The sequence below is a fragment of the Ammospiza caudacuta genome, chromosome 1 (assembly GCF_027887145.1).
Source record: "Ammospiza caudacuta isolate bAmmCau1 chromosome 1, bAmmCau1.pri, whole genome shotgun sequence".
NCBI classification, from domain to species: domain Eukaryota; kingdom Metazoa; phylum Chordata; class Aves; order Passeriformes; family Passerellidae; genus Ammospiza; species Ammospiza caudacuta.
Genome location: NC_080593.1, coordinates 24,459,023 through 24,484,760, shown reverse-complemented (window position 1 = coordinate 24,484,760; position 25,738 = coordinate 24,459,023). Strand labels below are relative to the sequence as shown.

The window sequence follows — 25,738 nt, the reverse complement described above, 5'->3', positions numbered from 1 at the left end:
ATTCCTGACTTTCATGCTGCCTTCAAAGAGAGCAAAAGGTGCTATAACAGGTATCAGAGTAACCTTTTTGAAAAGCACTTAGTCTGAAGTGCAACAATAATTTTCAAACTTTGGAGGCAAACCTCATTAATGCAACACACACAGAATTCCTCTCTCTCCTGCCTACTCAGATATATTTAAACAATTACTTTCCCTTCTCTATAAATAAAACAGAAGTCAGTAGCAGAAAATTGCTATCATACAATTATCTAGATCATCACACAGAAGGCATGATCACGAAAAATCAATCCCATCACACCTAGAATTGGAGGCAAGTGTTTTCATAGAAAAGTTTGGCAAGAAAAGACCTCAAGAAGTGGCAAAGTACAACCTCCTGCTCAGAGCAGGCCTAAAGCCACAAGGCTGCTCAGCAGCCTGTCCAGTCACATCTTGATGACCTGCAGGGATACAGATTCCCTAAACTCCCCAGAGATTACTAGGATGTATGAGAGCTCTTTTCTTCTAGTTCATTACTATGTAGTAAAAACAGTTATTCTGAGTGTGAGAATTTGAATAATGAAATGGAAAAAAAAAGTAGTCATAAAGTTCTTACTTTTGCAACTATTTAACTTTAAAATAAATCTTGCTTCCTATATCTACTCTTCTAACACATTCAATATTTCAGACAAATAAACTAGCACTATAAGTTAAAACCAACATATGCATGCAGATTAATTTTCCAGATAAAATAATGCACAAGATATAAGCAAATTTGTCTGTTTAATTAAGGAATTTGTTTAGTGCTTTATTTCTATCTTATTAACATTTTCAAAGAGCAGAAATAGAGCCCAACTAAGTATATTTTTCAGGGCCTTAAATATCATTTAACATATTCGCTATAATCCATACGTTTGTACAAAAATCAAAAACATTCACAAAAAAACAACAATTATTCTACATACCAACAAGCCTTATTACATTCAGTGTAGTGTTGGTTAGAATAGGTGCATTCACTTTATTGAGGTTATAATCTGATCTCTTTCTGCTCCTCAGAGTTTCTCGAGAAACACTTAAAAAAAAAACAAAACAAAATACAGAAAATGTGAAAATATTCAAAGACATACAAATGAAATTTAGTGGAAAATGCATTATTCCTTCCTCCTTCTTTCACAAGACAGTATGTCTTCCAGTGCAGAATTTTACTTATGCCAAAGCACAACAGGGTTAGGATTCTAATATTTAAGAAAGAAGCCTGATCTAATTTACACAGAATTGTACTACAGAAGGAATTTTTGACTTTTATTCTCATGCTGGAGTTCTGCAGGCATCTGTCTTGCCCCAACATTCATTTTAGTCTCTTGCTCTGAATCAAATTCATAACTCACAAAGAGAATAAAAACAACACAAGTCACAAAAAACCAGGCAGATTTGTCAGCTACAGCTGAAAGTTGCTACCTAGAAATAGAAGCAATTTTGAGGAAGGTGAAACTAAAAAAGTCATTAACTTTTTCACAAATTTTAGTCCTGAAAGAGGCAGGAAGTTGGACTCGATATTTATCCAACAAGACACATTTTAATTTTAAGAGAAACCCTCTGCCAGTTGCCATACCTCAAAATTATATTCTTCCAAAAATTTGAATTTCACAGCACAAACCTATGGACAGCACCTCTTGCTTGTTCCAAATAAATGATTTTTAACTATATCTCCATCACTCCTTTGAAAGGAGGGAGTTTACATTGTAAACCTTATAGAAAGAATCATGCTAACAATATTTTATCCTAAAGAGTTATCTTGTAACTATTCTGCTACTCTGCTTTGATCCAAGTGATGGCATTCTGTTTGTCCTGCAAACCCTACATAAAAAATGTTAGCCTGCTTCACAGAGTCCCAATGTACATCTAAGTTGTACAGTGTCCTAGACAGAAACTTATTTTCAAATCCTTTTAGAGGATAAAAAGTTGGCTTTTTAAATATGAATATATATAAGTAAAATACTTTTTATAGACATCAAAATAGAATATGTATATTTATTTATATATATATATGGTATATTAAAGAAAAAGAGAACTTAAAATTGAAAAGCACTGTCTTCAAGCTATGGAATAATCTTTTTTTTTTCCTTAACCTGTAGAAGTTTATTGTTCTGCAGAAGCCCAAATCTCAAAGCATTTGTCTGCAAACAACCACTTTTGACACAACAGAAATTACATATATGCACAACAGCTGCTATAGAAGGACCTTTAGTTAACATATAGTCCTTATTAACCAGTTTTCCACTACCTGCTTCAGAGATCCTTCATCTGCTTTCAAAACGTTCCTTTCTTCAGGTTTTCTCTGCAATAATGATGAGTGGTTTAATGTTCCTCCCTGCTCTGGAGATCTAAGTGCTGAGCCTTCTAACTGTGCAGGCAGCATAATGTTTATTTGATTATTATTCCACTGTTGTAGATTACAGAAACTGAACTAATTAGAATACTGAGATGAAAACCATGTGAATTAGACCAAGGACCCACACAGCCAACTTACCTTTTTATTGGGGCATCTCCTGTCTGCTCATCCACATAATCTCTTTTCAACTCTTCAGGAACATCACTGTCACTGTCATACTCTTGATATGCACTTTTTTCTTGTTCATCTGATTCATACTGGTAAAAAAAATAAATAAATAAGAAATTGACGATAATTATTTTTCTTATAACATTATCACTCATTTAATGTTGCACTTTGGTCGCATTTTGGCTTTTACCTTGATTGGGATACAAATAACTTTGCTGTTGAAAGGCTGCTGACAATACTCTTTAAAAATGTAGCAGGCAAATTATATTATGGTGATTAGGCAAATACTTCCATCATTCTATTTCAGCTACCAATAATTTGTGTTCCTTTCTAGTTGGTTTATAAACATATTTGAGCTTTTGTTATTTTCTTACAGTCTGAAAAAAACAGTAATAAATCCTCAAAATTCATCCATACAATGGCAGTAAAAAAAAAAAAAAAAAAAAAAAACAAAAAAAAAAAAAACCAAAACAAAACAACAAAACAAAACAAAAAACACAAAACTCCTGGCATGTATAATAGTTAATTATTACTGCAAGAAGAACTAAACTATTGCTTCACAAAATACTTCTTTGTACTGCACACATTTAATTAAGAAAATAACCCAATATCAAAAAATAACTTGCAGTTATGCAGAATGCATTTGCACTTGAAGAGAGACACTTTTCCTTAACTCATACACTGCTTTGAAGCCACTTTATCCACACAGTCAATACACAGGTAACACACTCTGGTTGCAGGATCTTTAAGAAATGGCAGCCAAAACACACTAGGACATGTATTTTTTCAGTCACACATGCCTTGGTCCCAAGTTGCTGAGAGTTTTCAAGGCTAGCACTATGAAAGCACTATGTACAAAAGCAAGAGCCCCACAGAACAAACAAATTCAACACAAAACCAGCTCAGCTGGAAAAAAGAGAATGTAGTATGAGACACTCGAAAGAAATGTTCAGACCAATAGAATTCCCAGGCAAAATATCTGCATCATGAACATTTTAGACAAAGGAAAGTTGTGAAGAAAGCAGCTCAGTATTTCAAAAATGAGCTGAGGTCAGCCTTGACTAAGCACAAAAAGAACCACAGTTTATCTAACTTGACTGGAACAGTAGCACAGAGAATTACCACCACTTATTATGCATTAACATATAATAAATGATGTGCTGATTCAATTAAAATCCAGGGACAGTAAAATGATAAACTGACCACAAATTTTAACTACAGTTCATATTGATGTAAGAATCTGTCAATTGACATTAATGAACTGTGTTAACATCATAGAATAAGAAGGATTTTGAGATGTATTTTTTTTTAACATGGAAAAATACTTTTATTAAGTCCCCTCAATCTAATGCTATTAATGATCTCAAACAGCTTTTTTTAATGAAATAAATGCATTTGTATTTTAAAGTATGCAACTATTAAACAGTGACCTCAATCTGAAGAGACATTATAAATCTATTTTGAATATACACAGTCTGCAGTAAAGTTTTGAAGTGCTAAAATGAATTCAGGTATCTTGTAGCAGTAATGAGGTGAAGTGTTAAGGCAATCCACTCAAATCAACCTCCAGGAAGCTGTAAGATTCATCAAAGTTGAAGAGTGTTATAATACTGGAAGTTAACTGTATCACAAGAGACACGTTTTAAGAAGCTACAGAAAAGGGACATAAAGCATCTCACCAAAGCTCAAGATACAGAGCTGAGCTAACTGGGTCCAGGGGCCCCATTTTGCAACATCTAAGCACTTAAAGACTCTAAAATTCTCAAAAGAAATCCTGACAGGTCTTCCCACCCTACAGATAAACTGACAAGTAAATTAAATGCTTATGTCCTTATCGTGCTACTTCTTTCTATATTTGGCAACATGCCTATATTCTCTGGAAGCAAAATTTTGCAACCTCCATCTGAAATAATTCCAATTTTCAGTGCTAAAATGTGCCTCCACCTAAACTGGTCAGGTAACTGGTCACTGAAACACAAAACCCTAGTAAAAATTTTATCCTGCGTTATTTAAGCAGGTTGTTTATCTTTCTATGTAAAGAATAACAAAATAGGTGTACCTTCTACATATTAAACAGGAGTTCTTTCTGTGTCAGCACTTTGGAACAGACAGCTGTGAAACATTAAAGGTTAATGGCTCAAGCAATTGGCAATTTGTAAGAGCAGCAGGTGCTCTGCTGAGGCCAGATTTGCACAGCCAGCTGTGCTGGCAAAACCTCTGATCTCCATAAGACAGAGGAGGTGCACACCCACCACCAGAGGATGACCATGAAAAACCAGCCTGCGTTTAGCAACAAGCCATTTTTTGACACAGATAAGGGAAAAAGGTCAGTAATAAACAGATACTGTGAGACAGGATAATGCTTTTTATCATGACAATGTCCTTCCCATGAGGAGGAATCACATAAGCCTTAAGGTATTCACCCCTTCTGATAACGCATAATTGGCTCAACTTAGCCAGGTCAAACAGCAGTCAAGTTATTTAGAAGGGGCCACAAACCATCAAAGACCCCCAAAATGCCCCCAGACTCATTTCTGCAGCCTTCCACCAGAGGACTGCACACAATCCACAGTGTTACAGCAGCCAAAAACACCCCTGCAGTGGAGGTACCTTGGCTGCTCTCCCCTGAACACGAATGTCTATTAACCCAGCGAACTTTCATGTTTGGTGGTTTCCCTCAGCCCCAACAGATCAAGATTGTGGCCATCAGTTTGACACTGAAATTGTAAAAACCAAGTCACAGTTAGATCCAAGAGCTGTGCTATCTTTCCACAATCTACTCTTACCCTTTACTTCTTTTTTCTTTCTATATTTCATTAAGTTATATCTTGATACTTTCATATTGTTCTATTACTGTAGCTAACAACATGCTAGATAAAATGTCTACATACCTCATTTCCACTAAAACCAAATTGTTCTACAATAAACCTGCCATTTATATGTATGTATAAACACCAATCATTCAGTATTGTTTCACTCTAATCCATCCCAAAGGATCTATTAACAAGTACCTCACTTACCCTGCCTCTGGGACAGAAATGCAGAGAGGAGACTAAAAATGTCAAAAGGGAAAGTAGGACAGTTATCTGTAGAGTACAGCCACCTCAGACATAAAATACTTCATTCTAATACCAGCTCTGAGAGATATCCTGTACACAAGTTAATTAACTTGCTCTGTGCCTCCATTCAGAGAGACAAATTTCTGTCTGTTTTACACTTGTGTTTTGTAACTCATGCAGGTTTCAGAGTTCCAGTAAGACCTGCAGGACCACTACTTCTCTCATGAGCCTGCAGTCTCTGTGACAGAGGTGCCTTCGAACAATAACAATTCAGTGATTCTGTCTTACTGACAGAAGGCAGCAGTGTGACACTTCATGCTGGCAAAGCCCTCAAAACAGTGTCTACAATATGTTTATCAGCATTTGCTACCTAGTTTTTCATCAAATGATTTAATGCTTGCAAAAGCTTAGCACAGAGTAAGACAATGTCTTCTAAATTATTCTTGGAGCAAGGAGAAATAGATTCTGAAGGCTAAAATGTTAGAAATGGAAACACTGAAGAAGGTCTGTCCTAACTTGTATTCAGAGTTTTCACGTCTCATACAAATGTGCAGAGAGAAATAAAAACACCTCAGCCTATCCATAGCCAAGAAATGAAGACAATTCTACAAACAATTCTACAATTTCTACAAGTTTGCTGCTTACAAGTATGCTGCTTACAAGTCACTAAACAAAAAATATGGGAACAATGCAGGCTCTCATTCACTAGCAGCAATCTGCAAGGTATCAGAGGAGTTTGAAATCACTAAGCAGCAATTATTCTTTTTTGTTCTTAAGATGCTATCCAGCCTCAGCAGCACAAGTTAAGCCCAAGAAAACATCAGTCCTCAAAGGAATAAACAATAACAAAAGATTAAACAAAAACATGATAATGTAGCATTTAAGAAAATGGTACCAAGTTTTACATTGAAACACATTTGATCACTGATTTTTGACAGACTTCTAAAAAAACTCCACACAGTTATTGTTCAGTTTTACAGAAGAACTCACAATAAAGAGAGTGCCCTGAGCACTTCAATTGCAACTAAAAGTGATGTAACAAACATCAGAAAATCACAGCAAATCATATTTGAGCGAACAAATACAACAAAAGGAGCAGCCCACAATGACTCCTTCCTATGAAGCCAGAAAGCAAGTCCTAAAATGATAAAACCACCTCCACAAAGAAGGCTAACTTAAGCCTCTGGAAAAATACTAATTTAGGTGGAAAATGTCTTGCTAACCGTCAGGAATGCTTGACTTCAGTGGAAAAAAGTACTGATTCAGTGCAAAACAAACTGAACTTTAAACAGGATGCCTGACTTTCTGGCATTTTTAAAAGCAAAACAGCAAAGTACTGCAGGCAACAGATTCTTGTACTAAGGCGCTTTACCATCATTGCCTCACAAAATATACCATCATTTACTGAAAGCACTATTTGCTTTTTTTTTCTGGAACACTCCATACCCCATTGGAAGCTAGCACATCCTCTGTCTCATCATCCTTGCTGTCGGCCTGGATTTCGAAGGGGTTTCCCCCGGCGCAGTACTGCTCGAACAGCGTCACGGCCGATGAAGCCGCAGAGGCAGGCTGCTTGCTCGGCGACACCGACGGGGAACGCGACTGCTCCAGGAACTTAAATTCCTACCAACAGAAATAAACCACGTTCTCATCGGACATTTTCAATATTATTATGACTCCAGTTCCATAAAAACAAAGGATAACAACAAACTTGTGGACAATTAACTTTTAGCCGAAGTTTGCTGCTTATTTAAACATGCTTTTCATGCTGGCTCAAGTTAACCTCAAAAGTGACAACCTTATGCTGCTTGTCTTTGTACTTTTAGAAGTTTTCTACTACAACATGCAATATATTTGTATTCTGAAAGTATTTACTGTCTAAAACTAGGTGAAAAGTAACTGTGTTTTTTATTTCACAGAAATAAGGTGACTTAAATTCTATCCATATCCATATCCAAAAATGCAGTTTTCTTTACACAAGTTACCTAGTAATTTACTAAAGCTGAAATTTTCTTGCTGATATTTTATTTTTAAAAAGTTGTCAAGATATTTTACTTCTCAAACCCACTGCAGAGTTTCTGAGCACTAGGTGAGTACACAAACTTTTGCAAGTGTATGGACCAAGCAGGATCCAAAAGGCATGATTTTTTTTTTTTACTTTTTTTCCCCTAACAAAACACAACTTATCTCAGATGACATACCATTTTTATCTACTACACTCAAGCTATTGATATTCATAACAGTAAAATGTACATTTTCATTTAACTAAAGGTTCAAAGGTTAAAACACATGCAGCTAAAAGGACTAAAATGTTAGATTTCGGTTTGCTTACACAAATCAGTAACTTTCTGCCATTTTCTGCTGCTCCAGCCCCTTGAGCAGTATGTAGATTTATAATCCCATTTCTTTATTTAAAATATTATTTCCTTTGCTGCTGGATGCTGCTGAGGGTCTTCCCTCCCGTTCCCTCCATACTTTCAGTGACCCTGTGGCCTATTGCTTACTTCTACAGTTAACTCCACAGAGGTTGCAAAATGATCTTCCTTAACATTGCTGTGCTAAAACATTTCTGAACTGCAGTTATAGCTTTAATCACAGGCACCATGTTTTATTTGGCAAAACAAGTTAATTTCATCCACCACATGCTAAAAATAAAAAAATCACTTCAGATGATTAGAAGGTAAGTACAGTGATTACTTGCTTTCAGTTGGACTTCACCACAGAAGACTATTTTTTTGTCCAAATGAGGCTGTATGACCTATGTTTCCAGAAACAGATGCCAAGTTGGTACAAGCTAGTGAGTGCTCATGTAAGTACTTGCAGGCACTCATGTTTTAGCATCTTACTGTCAGATAAATATTTTAGAAATTAAAAACAGACATATTAACAATACATGGAAATTAACATTACATTGAGGCTAACATTATGCTTACAACTCTAGCATCTTCCATAAAAACCACTGCCTGCCTGAAACAGAAACACTACTGTTTCAAAACCATTTAACTCCTAAGTTTCTAATATCATAAAGTAAAACTGAGGCGTTTTTAGAAGCAATTAAAAACATTTGTACAGTAGTTAATGGATCTTACTACTTCTTAGAACACTGTGACTCTCAGTTATTAAATATTAATACATTTGTAAATTTTATGCATAGAACGTACGTGAAGCTGCAAAATGCTAAAGCTTGATTTAACAGGACAAAGTTCCCAGGTCTCATTCTCCAAAAACATTCTTAGTTCCTCAAGACGGGTTCTGAAACACAAATGAATACTTTCAATTGGCAGAAAGAGTAAATCACAAAGTTAGCAATTACTTCACTTCTGCAGTGAAAAACTCCTTCCAGAACTGTACAATAAGTTACACTTTAAAACAAGTATTTAAGCAACTCTTCCAACTGACAAACCACTCAAAAGCTGTGGCTACCAAAGCAGAGTATTTTTATGACACCTCCAGAGAAAGATATTCTTTGAGACTATCTCCAAAATTTATAAACTAATTCTTTCAGTCAAAACCATTACAAATTATAGAGGGACAGCTACAATTATGCAGAAATACTGGATCTTTTTCCTCTGTAAACTGTAGAAAGCAATATAATATACACAAACACTCCACTAGCAGCACAACAGCTTCTGAGAGCCCACATAAGACAGGTGTTTCTTTCAAACACACTGAAGCCAGTGAGAGAGAGCAAAGGGAAGTGGAAAGAAATCATATTCTACAGACATACCAACCTTTCCAAGAAAAAACTTAAAATGGCTATTAGTCTCTAATTTTCTTCATAGCTTAATTTTACTTTGGTATCAGTAATACAGTAATAAGGAAAAGTAATCAAGTCATTACATCTCTGTATTTCTTCTGTTGTTTTTAATCACTAGAAAAACCTCCACTCTGTCATAAGCAAAAACATCTTTGATAAAGAAAAAAAATTGGCCACATAAATGGAACACATAGGAAAAGACAGCAATGAATGTTTTTTGGGATCACACTGCTCTATCTTTTCCTCTTAATATAGGGCATATTGTTTTGTTTAACAAGTAACAGTTGGTAAATTATGCACTGGGTTTCTAATTAGGCAATAAAATATTCTAGGAATACCACACCTTCAATAATGAACTACAACCACCACTAAAATAAAGATTTGCTTGCCACAATGAGATAAGCAATGTGTTGAATTGTGACAACAGTTTGCTGTGTTTATTTAAATTCCCAAGTTAAACACAAATAGACTTTAAGTGCTATTTTCAGGGCATTGAGCACCCATAGCTTGCAGATCTTCTCACAGTAAAGTCAACAGAAACAACAGACAGAGATGCAGTGAAAACCAGCATTAGAGATTAAAAGTCTTTGTGAGGGAGACTGAGGTGAGAGTCATAGAAAAGCAAACATTCAAAAGCCACACAACAGGTTTTGTAGCATCTAGAATCTGAAGCCAAGGCTCTGACAGAGTACTTAAACAAATGTTCTTAATTTTTACCTTACATTTAGAAAGGGGAATGCGTGAAGACCTGATGCATTCATTCTCTGAAAAGCTTAAGTGATCAGACACATCTTTTTACAAGTGTATCAGTGCAAAGTAAATTGCATTTCAAAAATCATCTTATTGATGCTCTGCCAAAAGCCCATTCTGATTTATCAGAACAATCAGCTTGCACTCAAAAAAAAGGCTTCCTGTGTGCTCTAGTACTATGTTCTCTTCTATGTTTTTTGAATCACACAGCCAATTCCTTTTAGTATTTTCTCTATGTTGGCAGTTCTCCATAACACCACATTCCCCAGGAGGCCAGATATGTCAAACTACACAAAGAACTGATTACTCCTGGACTCTGAGCATTTCAGTTCTGTGTAGCTCTTGTGTACTAATGAATCCTTAAAAGCACTCCTACTTTTTTTCCCCCCCTCCAATTAAATACCCGAGAGAAGTGAAAGCCACTTTAGCTTGATCTGAAAAGGTAAGATGCTTAAAGCTTTATATAAAACAACCTAGGGGATATAGCTGTGAGACAGGGTTTTTATGGTTTTCCTTCTGATAATGAAAACATCAGCCAATTAATCTTCACAATACCCTTGCAGCATAAAACACGTAGAAAGTATTAAAAAGTTTCATATAATTTAATTCATGTCAATAAATATTTATTTTCACAAAAATTACATTATCTTAAAAAACACAAGTTATTACAAAAAATTACTATTTCTATACATATTCCAGCAGTGTTCCTTAACCTTTATTTTACTCAAAGATAATTCAGAAAATTAGCCCATGATTACTTAAACTGTTAAACAAACACAGGACTGTAACAGTCAAAATTATATTTACTTAACCCAACAAGGCACTATGTGATAAGTCAGTGTTAAAATATGGTTAGGTAGACCAAAATCAGTTAATGAAATTCTGCCTAGGATTAGGAAAAATTTCAAGAAATAAAAATAAGTGGCATCTTCTGACAAGACATAATGTGGATCTGATTAAGGCTCAAGTTTTTTAGACAACTGGAACTGATGTCTTTACCAAATGACGAGAAAGAATTCCTAGCAACAAACTACTAAAGCTGGAAGAAATTACAAACCACATTCTCATCTTCTGAATTTAGACACTGTTTCATGTCCTCCTTGCACTAATTTTCATACTTCATGGATTTTAGGCAGAAAGCCTAAGACTTCTCAAATGGCTCTGGATGTATTAGTTGTATGACAGCTCCCAAACAAGAGGGCAACAGATCAAGACTAGGAAAGTAAGCATTTCCTAGAACATGGAAGGCTGTATATCTTCTCACATCTTCCTAGTTTTCACACACAGAAAGAACATAATGCTAGACAACTAGAATTACAAAAGTTGTCCATCATCCAAATCAAAACATTTCTAAAATCAAGACAACAAAAACAGAAAGATAAGTCTCAATGCTGTTATAACCATATATCATATCTGAGTCCAGAGAATGCCTGTCCACGACAACACATGACTGGCCTCATGTGATATGACAACACATGACTGAAATGTAATTACACCCTGTCAACGAACAAGCCGTGAAGACACGTGAAGACTCAAAAGGTTGGACTCAGTTCTAAATATCTTACTTGATTCAAGACAGAATTGCACATTGAAAAACACCTCATAGTCATAAGTCTTCTCATGATGTCATAATCATGATGAGTCTTCTTAAACAATAGCAAAGAAAAAGAAGACACAATTTTGCTACAAAGTATGGACTTCAGAGGCATTCCTTCTCAGGACACCAGGAAAAAAGAAGCAACCTAAAAAACTACTGAAATTCTACATTAAAAAGTTGTTCATCTTTATCTGACTTGCCTGCTGCAGAACTCCAGTTTTCCACAAACACAATGGAAGCAAAGGCTTCTCTATCCTCTCCCCTCCTCCAGGGTTCAGAGCCTTATTGTCATCAGAAAACATACTCTACAGTCAACCTCAGTGCAGGAAAATTATGCAGCGGAATTCCTTTGGAAAGCATTTACCCAACAATAATAAATGTCATTAGAATCATCTACTACACATATAATAGCCTCACCTGTGGTATGTTTTGAAATAGTTAACACTTTGTTTTCTGATAGATTCTTGCAAAACTTCAGACTTACTGCCACAAAATTCTTCTCCAACCTGCATCAGCCTAGAGTAATAAAACAAAGTTTAGACATTTCTATTGATTTCTTAATACTACGGTTCCAACTGTGAGTGTAAACGTATCTTCATAAACACAGAGGGACAACATTGCATTGCGATGTTAAGGTCGCATTCCACTAAAGTCCCATGTCTCATTTTCCTTCAAATGCTATCACTGTGTGCCATACACATAGAGACAAAGAGCCATAAGCAAAATAAATGTATTTTTGAGAGCCTGCTACACAGGGCAAGCTGTCAGTTCACAGTCTCAATCTATCATTTTATTACCAAAAAAGAAGGAGATAATATTGTACAGGTTGGCAGTATCACATAATTTTCTCTGCTTGACTCAGACCCCCTTTAAAAGCTCTTAGAAAAAAATTTGCTAGACCTGCACATACCTTATCTTAAAAGCAGACAATACTGAAACCATATCACACTTAAGCAGCAAAGTGGTTCATGCTACCTCTCCTAAACAGATCCTAATAAAAATCTCACATATAGAAGAATTGGTCTTCAAGCTATCAGCACATTTGAATGAAATTGGCATCAAAACGTGAATGTCAGCCTTAATCAACAGTGCTATCTTATCAGAGCTCATTTGTGGACACGTACTTAAAGGTCTTACAACCACACCAGCATACCTGCTGATAACATCAAGTACAAATATGAAGTCATCATATTTGAAGTTAGACAAATCTGTTCCCAGAAGGTATGTTTTCACTTTCAATTGAACATCCTACAAAACACAAACAAATTTTTGAATAGTTAATACACTGAAAACAATAAGTGAAGGCTTGGATGCCTGGTTCATTAACACTTGTTGGTTGCCTGCACTTAAAAACTTGTTTTTTGAGATTTAGAATAGAATTCCATTTTCTGTAACATGGTAATTTCTCTAAAACAATATTATAATCAGTTTCTTTAGCACTTTGTTAAACAGATAGAGTCAATCCTAGATGCTTTATTGTCAATGAAAAAACAGAACTCAGCTTTTACATTATACATTTTGGGTGACACTGCACACCAAACTGATCCAGCAATCACACCAGGAATACCATGAAACCAGTCAGGTTCACAAGGCTTCAGGTTCTCCAGAGCTATGGCTAAACCAGAAATATAAAGCAGTATACAGAGAAAAGCACATGAGAAGAAAAGAGATTGTGTGGCAGCACACAAGTTGAAATAAATGAGATCAGACAAAAAGTCCTATTACTATGTTTTGGTATCTGACTGAGTTTGGAAGCATTGCAATCACTGAGTCATAGAAATTATATTTCTGTGGTCACTTTCAAAAAGTCCCTGTAAAAAATCTGGAGACATTTCTTTAAGAACATTAGTATAAATATAACCATAATTAATACTGGAGAGGTGGAAGAGGGGGGGGGGAATAAATACTTAGAGGGAAACAAAATTCAAAACCCATACCTGCCATATTCGTGAAAGCCCATGCTCCAATTTCTTTTTTACATAGTTGCGGTCAAAACTGTTCTCTTCAGCTCCAATCACATTGTTGCCATCTGAAACTTCAGGTTAAAGGCATTTTAAGTATTTCCAAAAGCTTTGAAAGTTATCCTACACAGAATTACATTTCCTTAGCTATTGCCATATTATTGATTATGCTAACTCCAGAACTATTTTGCTCTAAACTTTTGAACAGAAATGAAAAATGCACATATAAGCATTATATGTAAATGCAGACCAGGAGAGTTTCCTCACCTGCACACCAAACATCTGTCCCAGTAGTGTTCCTTAGGTAGTAATGTACTGCAAGGATCACAGTGAGAGCTCATCCTAACTGACCCTTGCAGTGCTTCATTACTAGGCTTCACAGCTTTTTCCAGACAAACTCCTGGCTTAGCTTCACCTTCCTTAGAGAAAAGAGCAATTTTTCATGTCTAATTTTGTTGTCTACTGAAGAAGAGCCCAGAAACATAAACAATGAACATATGTCCTCCATTTGTCAGCACCGTGAAATTTTTATCAACAATGTAAGTGTTCTTTCCTTGTCATGCCTTGCCCTGAATCCAGACCTTGCAGTCTGGATGAATATCATGTAAATATTGTGAGCACCTTACTAAAGAGGCCAGTAAGGCATGGGAGGCTGGATACAAGATTTTTATCAGCCTTTTCAGGTATGAAGAACAGACCCTGCAGCATTGTCTGGACTACCACATATTTAAGAGAATGAAAGAAAAAACATCCTCTAATAGGAATTGTTATGACTTGTATCAGACACTGACAATTCAATTAAACCAAAACAACAATAGAGCACAGCAGTCTGGCCTTGTTTTGATTGTATCTCCTTCAGATCATCCAGTGCTCACTGTCAAGTGAGCAGTTCTCTTCTGTAACAATCACCAGTTATAAATAGCACTCAGCAGTGCCTCATTCTCCCAGTCCTAGGCCAGGCTCTTCTAAGTAGAACAGCATCATGTAAACTATCCTTCTCCTGATCAACTATCTGGTTTCTGATTTGAACCTTTCCAGAGTATGTTTCTCAGAACAAGAACTATTGCCTATTATAAAAAATATTTATATAAGTTTAACAGGAGCAACAAAAATATTAGATCTTCTACATCTGTACCTCCATTTAAATTCAAAAAACAGATTATGAATACTGAGATGGATGCTGGTCTTGCTTGATTTCTTTCAGATGGAGCCATAAGGTGTGGCAGGACACGTTATTAAATTATGAACTTCATCAAACACTGAGAAAGCTTTATTTGTAAGCTAGGGATTACAGGAGTGGACATACAAATACTACCAACAACTACTGGCAAGCTAGTTGAGCTAGTGTGCCCACAAGGCTGGAACTCAAGAACACAGAACCAGCACAATAACCAGCCAGAATGTAAAAGTTCCAGTACTGTGAATTGAATAACTCCTCGTCAAAATTAAAAACACAATAAATACGCTCTGGAATATGGGTTTATATTAGGGATATTCATTTTTCAAGGTTGCAAATCTGTGTTCAACTTCCTCTTTTGTTAAGACAGTGAGACTGGTTTTGCAGGTTAACTGAGAATCTACCCTAATAACTCAAAATGAGATGATAAGAGGCTGTTTTATGTGCTAACAAGACCTAAACTTAATTCTATACTATATTTACTGTTACAGGGCATGCAAAAAATGTTTCTTAGGAAAGAAAAATAATAAAACAAATATTACCCACTGCCTACATAAATCATAATTTACTAACTGTACCTAAATATGCTCATCTTCTGAAAGTAAGAATTCTGACAAATTCATTTTCCTGATCTTCCATGGAAGATTAAATGAAACACAAACAGAAAGAATCTAAGACTAATTTCTAGGAACAGAAAACCTCTACGTGGATTTAACCTTTCCCAGACTATCAAGGAAACAAAACCGGCAATCTTAGCCAGAGCACACTTTTTGTGTGTCTCTGCAACCTCCTCTCTTTTGAACTTCTGCAGACTGAAGACAATGCTCAACAAGGCAGTGTCTTTTACCTGTTGGTCTCTAGATTAAGACCATAGTCCCTGTACTCCCAAACTGCCATTCTTGAAGGAATGGTTGGACAGACACTGCAATATAAATGTTATTGTTCACTAAAATAATCAATGGAATATTCTCTCTCTGTCAGTCTCCCAATGATCTTGGTTTATGGGCAGTCATGCTAAGAGGTCTTGTTTCCAGTCCTTTAATGAACTGCACTGCAGCTAATTTCACACATGCAAACACATTAATTTAGGATAATTTCCTTGAAAATCAAGGACTGCACAAGCATTTACACATTTTGCATTGAGGAATTTGAAACAGGCAGAGAACACATATATTCATAACTACACAAAAAGAAGGATCAAAACCATCCAGGAGTCATTATTCTAGATGTCTGATTTAAATATAGTGATTCTTCATGTTTTTCAGTATTTCTCAAAATTCAAAAAGGCAGCTTTCAGTAATAACAAAAGGTTTTTGTTTAATCCCTGCATGATAGAGGAAAGCAAAAAAAAGGACTCAATCAAATCTCTGTCTTCTAGCTTCACTCTTTGAATACTAAGCAGGTCTTGCCCAGAATTTACATAGTACTATAAAGGAAACATTTTAAAAATTAAAATGGTTCAAACTGAATTTACATCCTATATAATTTTCTTCTCGCTTTTCTTTGAATCTTTTACAGATACTAGAGCTGTTACCAACTTTTACTCCTAGGATTACACATGTGAAATCAGAAGTTTAAATGCTATAGTGATCATTTTACCACTCACTTTCAGGTCTTCTGTTAAATCATTATCTCACTAATACCTGTAAATTACATCAACACCACAGTAAATTGCATGCTATGAAACCAGGCAAGCCCTCACACAAACAGGTGTGACTTCAAAGATCACTTTGCTTTGAGCAGGGAAAACAAAAATTATCTGCATAGGTCCCTTTAAAATTTTCTGTTTGATTCTTTACTAAAAACATAAACAATGCTCTGACCACAACAAACAGTGTAATGGAAAATTTTCCAGTAAGTAGTTTATTTTGAGGGATGAAACCTCATATTACAGCAATTTGCTGTTTAGCATACAAACAACAAAATCATAGACTAAGTAGTAACTCATTAAATATCACACAGATATAGATAAATACAGCATTCATTTCACATTATGTTGATAATTTTAGTTCACTAATTTTATGTTCAGTTTGATTAAACAAGTTCTACATATACTTAATTCTGTCTTTCCAAGGAATTCTTTTGTATAAGTTTCACTACTAAAATACTAAGAGCTTTATTTATAATGTCTTTCAAGTCCAGCTTCTCACTTCTACAGTTGTACTTGTGCCTTAAGATCAATAGTCCCTTGACACATTTAAGGCACTTTCTAAGAGTGCTGAGATTAACTGGGACAATACTGGGACAGCCATGAGTTCCCAAAACTACAAAAGCCATATATAGTGGTACATCTACTGCTCCAGTCTGTGGGGCTTATATGAAGAACAACTTCAGCATAATCTCCTGAAGTGGCTCCCTGGTTCCCTCTGACACACATGCCCATTCTACAGGAATTTTACTCTTTGACTTTACCACATATCACAGCCATCAAATCAATAAGTATGAAATGAGAATTCCCAGTAGAGTTTCAATAATTACTGTAGAATAAGCAATGAGTTTTAGAAAAACAACAACCAGTAGATATTTACAGTCCCTCTGAAATTAAACTGTACTTCTAAAATTCCCTTCTGTGTGCTTTATCATTGCTGAAGTATTTGAAAAAGTGATTCAGCAGATCACTACATTTCAGTTGTACATTACAGCTAAGCCGTAACTCCAGAAAATTAAAAACTGAGTGACAGAAGGCTAGTAGTAAACATACCAAAACACTCTGGCATGCATTTAAAAGCAGTGTGTCTAAAATTATGCATCTGACTGTATAGATAACTTTATTAGGCTTAATGGCTCCTGTAGAAGGCTTTAGAGTGCAGATTGTTTTCTTTCCTCAGGACGTCACATGTAACGACTCTAAGGGGAGCTAGTTTTGTAAGTGGCAATGTGGCTGAATTAGGAGTTTACTGTGACCATTTTTCCATTAAGTAAGTTCTTTATGGTACCTCTATGATTTTACATCTGCAAAAATCACAGCAAGATGGACACAAGAGAAGAAAATGTAACTATGATCTTTTTTTTAAGATTCAACACAAAAGGGAATGACATTTCCCTAAGCACTGTTTAAAATAAAATTATTTATATCTGCAAGACTGGCACATACAAACATTCATTAAAAAATTAATCTTATACTGGAGAGTAAAAAAATCCAGTGAGTGCTTTAGTCCTTACTGCACACTATTAACAAAAATGCTGAAGGCACTGGGGCAAGACCACAAAGATACCAACACATAAATTAATAACTTGAGCTTAAGTTATTTCCAAATATCAGAAGTTTTGTTCCCAGAGGTTTCTTACCAGAAGACACAACTGCTGCCTCATCTTGGTCATGGTCCTCATGCCACTGCATTGTTCGGTAGTAACTGAGCATGACTTCCCAGAGGGCTTTGCAGAGATCAGCAAGGCATGGAATGTAGCTGTCTGATGTGATGTGCTACAGAACAACAAACAGCATTGGGAAACTTCAAAATGGTGTTTATTTTTTGCTGCAGCAACACAAACCATAAGAAACTCTTCAAATTTATATAGCAGAGCTGACACACAACAGTTTCATTTTCAATGTATTTTAAGAAGTGACAGATTCCTGATTTTGGTCAACTAATCAAATGCTGTCCAACAGTACAAAGTGTTTTTGTTACCATCTTCTTTTAAATTTCCTCAATTGGCCTGTATGTTAACTACTTTTACATTTACTTCACAGTGACACAAAAGCAGAAGTAAGGCCATCTCACTACCACAGGGATGCAACCACCCTGTGTGGCAGTTCAGGGACACAGACTTCTGTACTGCAGTGCTACAGAGAAGCCTTCCTGGCAAATACCCCACTGGGTTGAATGAGCTCTAAAGTAGTAGTTAAAAAAAAGCAACTTGCTGATTCAGCAATTTTCTCTATTAACTCATGTTATTCTTCCTGTATTTCAGAGCTTTTAGTATCTAAAATCTAAAGTTCTTTTGCAAATCACTATACTTGAAGACATACTGACTTTCAGGTGGGCAGGAAGAAAGGATTACTTACTAAATACCAAGATAATTCAATTTAAACTACGGAAACAACTGAATTTCTTTGAGCTTATACTAGAATAAAGAAAATCAAAACTTGAGACTGAAGCAGCAAAACTTTGCCCTGCTCCAGAAATATTCAAAAAGAGAAAACATGTAAAAGCATGGCATATTGCTAAGAAAAGAGACTCAACAAAGAATCAGTGACCCTGAGTAGACAGGCACTAACTTTCATAAATGCTTAAGAATTTCTGAAAATATTACTCTTTTTTAAAAGATTTGCATTATTATAATATTCAGTATCTGACTTTCAAATAGATGCAAACATAACAAAGAAAAAAGCCACTGTAGTCCTCCCCTACCGATCTACAATGGAAAGCTAGATGAGTTCACTTTGACAGATTTCCAGAAGCACACAGCAGCATACCTGCCTCAAAAGGAATACTTAAATTTTATATGACTTCCCTTGCTTAATTAGAGTAAGTACTCCATAACCCTTTACATGTTAAGGGCATCCTGGGTTAACAGCATTGGCTGCCTGAAGAAGGTTCTCACTTGAACTAAACAAAGAGAAAGAGGGCTCATATTTCAGCCTTGAACAATTTATTCCTCAACAACTGAGTGCATGAGATGAAAACCTGCTGTTTTTTCTACAGGAAGTTAGAAATTGAATTGTTATGATAGCTCATCTTATTTAGCACCCTGTTTTTCACAAATGCATTACAACAGGCAACAACCAATACTGAACAGCATAGTAAGAGACCAACATTTCCCATCTGCAGCCTGTTCCTAAATATTTAATGGTTACCAAGATAGCAATGAAAAATTTAAAAAATAAATTTCAATGCAATTGCAGCAATATTCACAGTAGAATAAAGTCCTAAAATCTGAGTACCTTCATTTATACAGAATGCCAGCTATTGCAGGGTCACATTAACTCAAGCATCATGTCATTAATACTTTGTATAAGTAAAGACTAACAGAAGTAATGACGTAATAATTTTGTAACCATGCAGTTAAAGCCACCCTCTTTCTGTGTATTACAAAATTGGTATTTCCAAGTACCTGAAAGATTCTTCCACACACTCAAGTATAAAAATAAACAGCAACACTAAACCTGGATTTTAGAACTGGTCAGAAGCAGCTCAGCAGTAGTTTGTAAGTGTAAATAAGTGGGCTTAGTATCATTAGTATTAGCAAGGAATGACAAATAAACTGAAGGACGTACAGAAGTATAAAGAAAAAAAAAAAGAAAAAGAAAAACCTGGGAGAAAAGTTCATTAGAAACTAAAAAACAAAAATAAAACCACACTCTGAAGGCTTACAGAAGAAAGAAGAAAGGACTGCAGTCTGGAGAACAAAGATCAGGGTTTGCTGGCTTTCTGCAACTAGAATTCATCTCAGTGAAGTGGAAATACCAACTATCCAAAAACTTACTCATTATAATAATGAATACTTAAGTCAATTATTCCTACTAAATTTATTTTGTTTATCACACTTTTATTTATATGAAGGCTCTTAGATAATGTAAACTTTTTAAGTCAAAGAGGCACCTCTTTGAAATGAAATGGTTTGCAATGCAGATGTGTTGATTACTAGTGGCAGCTACATGATCCCAGGAGATAAAAGAAGTGAAAGAACAGAAAATGGATCAGAATATGAACTTTAATCTCCTTGTGACTGTATTTCAATTTAATAAATTGCAACTGATGGGCTGGGTCCTTAAGTTGATGAAGTATGATGAGGGCTTCATCTGTGACTGAAAAAAATATCCTAAAGAACATTCAAGATAGAAACATAATTTCAAATGGCAATTCTACATTAGAACCACCTAAAATATCTCACATACTTCTTCCCCATCACTGAAATCTCAGAAAATTTCTCAGGGTGTAACAGTAAAATCCCAAGTGAAAAAATTAAAAGAGTGAATTAAAAATTTGTACGTTCATTCTAAAAACATTACAAAATATGCAAGAAACTGCATTTAAAATTCGCAGTACAGGAAAATATATGTATATTCCCAGCCCATGATCTGCCTATCATCAGGCTTTCTCATCTCAATATTATAGCTGTCCCTCATCCTGGTATCAAAAGTGCAAAATTAGATGTGAGAATGAAAAGTGAATGATACAAAGTCAGGAATAATGGGAAGACACCAATTAAATTAGAATCTTTACAAGAATTCTTACTGAAATGCATTATCAGAGAAATTGTGAATACTACCTAAATGCACTGGAATGAAATTCAAAGATAATAGTTATAGTATATCATACTGAAGACACATTTTGAAATGCTGGTCTTTGTTTGTTAGATGGAGTGCACAAGATCTCCAAGGTGCTAACATTTAGTGCACTCAAAATTACCATTAAGTTACAACTAACAAATAGCTCAAATAGTCATAAGCTGTATTAAGAAACTACAGTAGCCATAGGGTTAACAAATGACTCCCTACTAACAAAACGTACACTTATAAAAGTGAAAAAAATCAGATAAAAAAATACATATATGCAAGAATTACATACTGTACAGAGGTCTTTGTACTGTAACTTCTGGAACTTGGTGTCTGTGTTTCCTGCACACAGCTCCACATATCCAAGGACTACTTGAAACACAGTGTTGTGAATGGCTTGGGTGAAGTGCATATGTAACTGGTCCATTGCTGTCTGAAAGAAATGGAGTAACATAAAACCAAACAGTAAAATTCAATTTATCATCTGCCATTATCTTTTAGCCATCATCTTTTAACATACATCTTTTTCCGTACTGAACACTTGTAAGCCTGTCCTCCAACCTCTGTCTCAAAAATACCAAATACAGATCTTGGCATTATTAGAATATGGTCACATAAAAGAGTTCAGGTATTGCAAGTAAAGTCAGTTCCCTCTGCCATCTTCCCTCTTTACCTTTTTTTGTACACTGTCACTAGTAAATAATAATATAATATAGCTAATTATAGAATTTACTCACTCATTTACCCTCCTCCCAATCACTGATAACATGAGTTGGGATTCATGCTCTTTCTCCCTGGAAGAACACTGGAAACACTGCCAAGTAAATAAAAAATATTTCCTTTGCAATCATTAAAATTAAAAGCACAAAGTCTTCATCCACTTGCCAGAGTGAAGAACACAAAGTACAATTAAGCATTACAGAAAGGCATGCACATCATATAAATAAATTTCCTATAAAATTCCTCTTTTTGGTAGAAAAATCAACATTTGTTTAAAAAAAAAAAAAGACTACCTTTTCCAGGAAAAAGAAATATGTACTAAGGACTAATGATTATGTAACATATTAATTTTGCCATAATCATGTCTGAGTTTCAGATCAGGATATTTACCAAGTGTCCCCGTTCTTAATAAATTATACATAACATTATTCCATTTCAGAAACTGAATTTTCTCATTGTTTTCACATATATGTAATCAGCAGATTTGTAAGTGTTCAGTTTAACTACTTCCTATTCAACATTTTTAGCTACCAACAAGAGCTGAGAACTCAATTACACCACAAGAAATGAAGAAGCAATTCTGCTTAAACCCTATGGAAAAACAGACGATTTCCTATAGTTGGTCTTAACCTGAATTAGCTAAAGAAAACAGAATGATAAATGAAATAAAGAAAAGTACTTAAGATACTGAAGGACTTTGACATTTTGTTTACTGAGAAGAGGTCAATAAGGGAGAGATTTGAATAAATATGCAACTAAATTATTTTAGGACAAGTCCAAAATATGTACTTTACTAGTAATAAAAAAATGCCAAAACCAAGTCACTCTATAATGGAAAAAAGCAAGCAAAATCATGCAGTAGCAAATAACACTTTTGTTTTGTCAGAAACACCATTCGTCTCCAACAAATATCTGCCTTTCTCAACATGCCACGTGCTTGACATGCAGTGCCTATTTTTCTTCAGTAACTAAGAAACTGAATACAGTGCACTAAAAAAATCTTCTCCCCTGATTTTAAGTTGCAGTCTTTAGGCATTCCAATAGTTCTGCACATTAACAAAGTATGGGAAGATGAATTCACTTCTATCCTATTGCAGAGCTGCACTGGTTTTACAGCCAAGCCAGGAAAAAATGAACCCAACTTTGTTAGAAAGGTTCTAATTCGAAAGATGCAAAACAAACAAACAAAACTTTAAAACAAACCCAAGAAAGGCAATCTTATATCAGATATGCTCCTGAAATCTGGAAAGAGCATTAAAAAAGCCAAGCATAATAAAAAATGATTGGGGTTCTTGTCCTGTCTTGACCAGGGGACATGTGCTTTGACCTGATCTTTAGCAACTAAAGCTTTCTGGGGGAGTATCTTCCCTAAGTAAAATAATCCCTGTTAGACTGGCACCACCACGTTCAGCCTGTACTATGAGCACTGATCACTGACAAAACATGTCTCCAAGACTTTCCTGTCTCCTTATCCTTCTTATTCCACAGGATCTTGATATATTGCCATACTTCATACCTTCTTAAGTAAACTGAATTTCCTTCTCAGAGAAACAAATAAGTATGAAGTATTGGTTTCTCTGGGTCTGGATTGAAAGCACTTGAGACAGTAGTTCATGTTCAGACTCGGGTGTTTATTATTTCTTATCAGTAAAACAGTCTCATTACTGTGAGCTCAGCAGCTTTTCATTAGAAGGCACAAAATGGCCAACTCTTGTTACAAGGTCTTCTGATACTAAATTAACCAATTAAGAACTGACACCTAGATTATTTTCCCTTTTTACCCAATAATGATCCCACAGAGCCTGCAATACGGACTTCTATACCCAATTACAGTGCCACCCAAACCCAAGAAGAAGAAGGAAGGAGGAAAGCATGAAGAAGAAACTCAGGATGACACCCTATGCCCTCCATCTTGCTTCCATCCACAACACACTAAAAATCCTCAGACCTAAATTTCTTACCAAGTGACACACTTACACTACTCTCTATAATCTATTTTACACTTTTGTGGATTCTAGTCTATCTTGAATTCTAGGAAACTTTCTCCATGAATTAGGGTCAAAGTCAGTGCTGCCTTGGGGGTCAGGACACCCTAGAGCAGACAGAGAAATATTCCAGATGCCCTGGGTTTCCACAATGAAGCCTCAAGACAGTGCACCAAACAGAAGAGAACTCCATCCTAAGGGAGAACCTAGGTATACTCTTACATACACAGAAAGGGCTCCAGGCACACACAAGTGTAACTTTCAAGACATGTTCACAGTATGTGTTTGACATGCCATGGGATGTACATTAGTGCAAAAATCAATCTCCTCACATGTTCCATTGTTGTCATGTTAACAGTACATTATAAAATGGAAATACTCAAGGCAGAGGTAGTGTACAACCCAGAAAAACAGATCTAGCAATAAAAAAATAGTATTCACATCACCAAATAGAATGAATAGTGCAAACAGCAGTATAAACAGAGCTGAAATATGCAACTTTTACTGTTATGATCTGTCCAAAAAATTACAGGTTGCAATAACACAGAGCTTACCTTTAGCAAGTACTGTTAAATTACATGAGCATTATAAAAACCTTTGTATACATATATTTGGCAAGATCCATTAGCATTAGTGTGCTGGTTTTGGCTGGCATAGAGCTAATTTTCTTCACAGTAGCTGGTATGGGGCATGGGGCTGTGTTTTTGATTTGTGCTGCAAACAGTGTTGATAATTCAGGGATGTTTTAGCTATTGCTGAGCACGGCTTACACAGGGTCAAGGTCTTTTGTGCTTCTCACCCCAACCCTGCGGAGGGGGCTGGGGGTGCACAAAGAGTTGGGAGGAGACACAGCCAGGACAGCTGACCCCAATTGAGCAAAGGGATATTCCATAACATGTGGTGTCATGCTTAGTAATAAAAGCTGGGGCAAGAAGAAAGAACAGGGGGACGTTTGGAGTGATGAAGTTTATCTTCGCAAGTCACTGTTACACATGATGGAGTCCTGCTGTCCTGGCCATGACTGCCTGCCTCTGACTTTGCCATTGCACCAAGGAGGAAGTGAGCAGCTGTGTGGGGCTTAGCTGCCACCTGGGATTAAACCACAACAACTAGGAAAATAAATTTCCATCACAATACTCAAAGCTTCATGCTGTGACATGACTATTCTTTGTGAGTTCCTCAGAAGATAAGTACTAACCTGTGTTTTTAACAGTACTAACCTGTGTTTTTCCAAGCAGCCTGTAAGCCTGCTGAACCTTTGTATAATGATTGATATCAAAATTCTTGCATATTTTGGAAAGTGCTACGTCCAATTGTTCCTATAAAAATGGAAGAAAAACATGCATTAAACACTAAAAAAAAAAAAAACAGGTCACGTAATACATTACTTAAACAACAACAAGTGAGGAAGATGTTTATTTAAACAGTGTGATAATTATGGTTGTAAAGTAACTAAGACTGTATGTGACTGGACTTTTCTGAGGTGCTTAAGTGTCAGTTCTCACAGTGTAAGTACTTCAGTGTCAGCCAAAGAGTTCCACCACTCCCAAAAACAAGCAAGAACTCTGCAGTCAAATTAAAGTGATGTTTACTTTGAGAAGGCCAGGAACATCAATATGGGAGAGCTGGGATTTCTAAACTGGTCTACTTCCACCCCTAAAAAAAAACAGATCTGGGGATTTCAGCTCAATCAATTCCATTACAGACTTCTTAACCCTCTGACTGCATCTCTTAAATGGAACTAACACTGCCTGAATATAAAGTTCATTGGCAAGACAGCCATTTATAGAATACTATATCAGCACAACAATCAGTACCTGAGAGAGTCAAAAAAGAAAGGAGACACACAAATACAGGTTCTGCCAGCAGAGCTGTGTCTGAGCATACTGAACAGCTCTGCAGAAAATGAAGTTCATCTACTATGTAAACTAAGTGAAAAAAAAACTTCAATAGGATCATGTATTTCATGACTAATA

At 35.8% G+C, this 25,738-nt stretch overlaps 1 protein-coding gene across 1 annotated transcript in view; it reads right to left on the bottom strand.

Annotated features, from left to right (window-relative positions):
* Positions 1-25,738, bottom strand: part of VPS50 (VPS50 subunit of EARP/GARPII complex) — an 81,773-nt gene that overhangs the window by 30,458 nt on the left and 25,577 nt on the right. Inside the window, exons 11-20 of the mRNA XM_058802934.1 lie at positions 24,983-25,081; positions 21,350-21,490; positions 18,126-18,261; positions 13,637-13,734; positions 12,853-12,947; positions 12,117-12,215; positions 8,757-8,847; positions 7,042-7,218; positions 2,507-2,625; positions 942-1,048 (exon numbers count right to left, since the gene is read on the bottom strand). Of these exons, the coding sequence (XP_058658917.1) occupies positions 942-1,048; positions 2,507-2,625; positions 7,042-7,218; positions 8,757-8,847; positions 12,117-12,215; positions 12,853-12,947; positions 13,637-13,734; positions 18,126-18,261; positions 21,350-21,490; positions 24,983-25,081 (1,162 nt within the window). The remainder of the gene's footprint in view (positions 1-941; positions 1,049-2,506; positions 2,626-7,041; positions 7,219-8,756; positions 8,848-12,116; positions 12,216-12,852; positions 12,948-13,636; positions 13,735-18,125; positions 18,262-21,349; positions 21,491-24,982; positions 25,082-25,738) is intronic.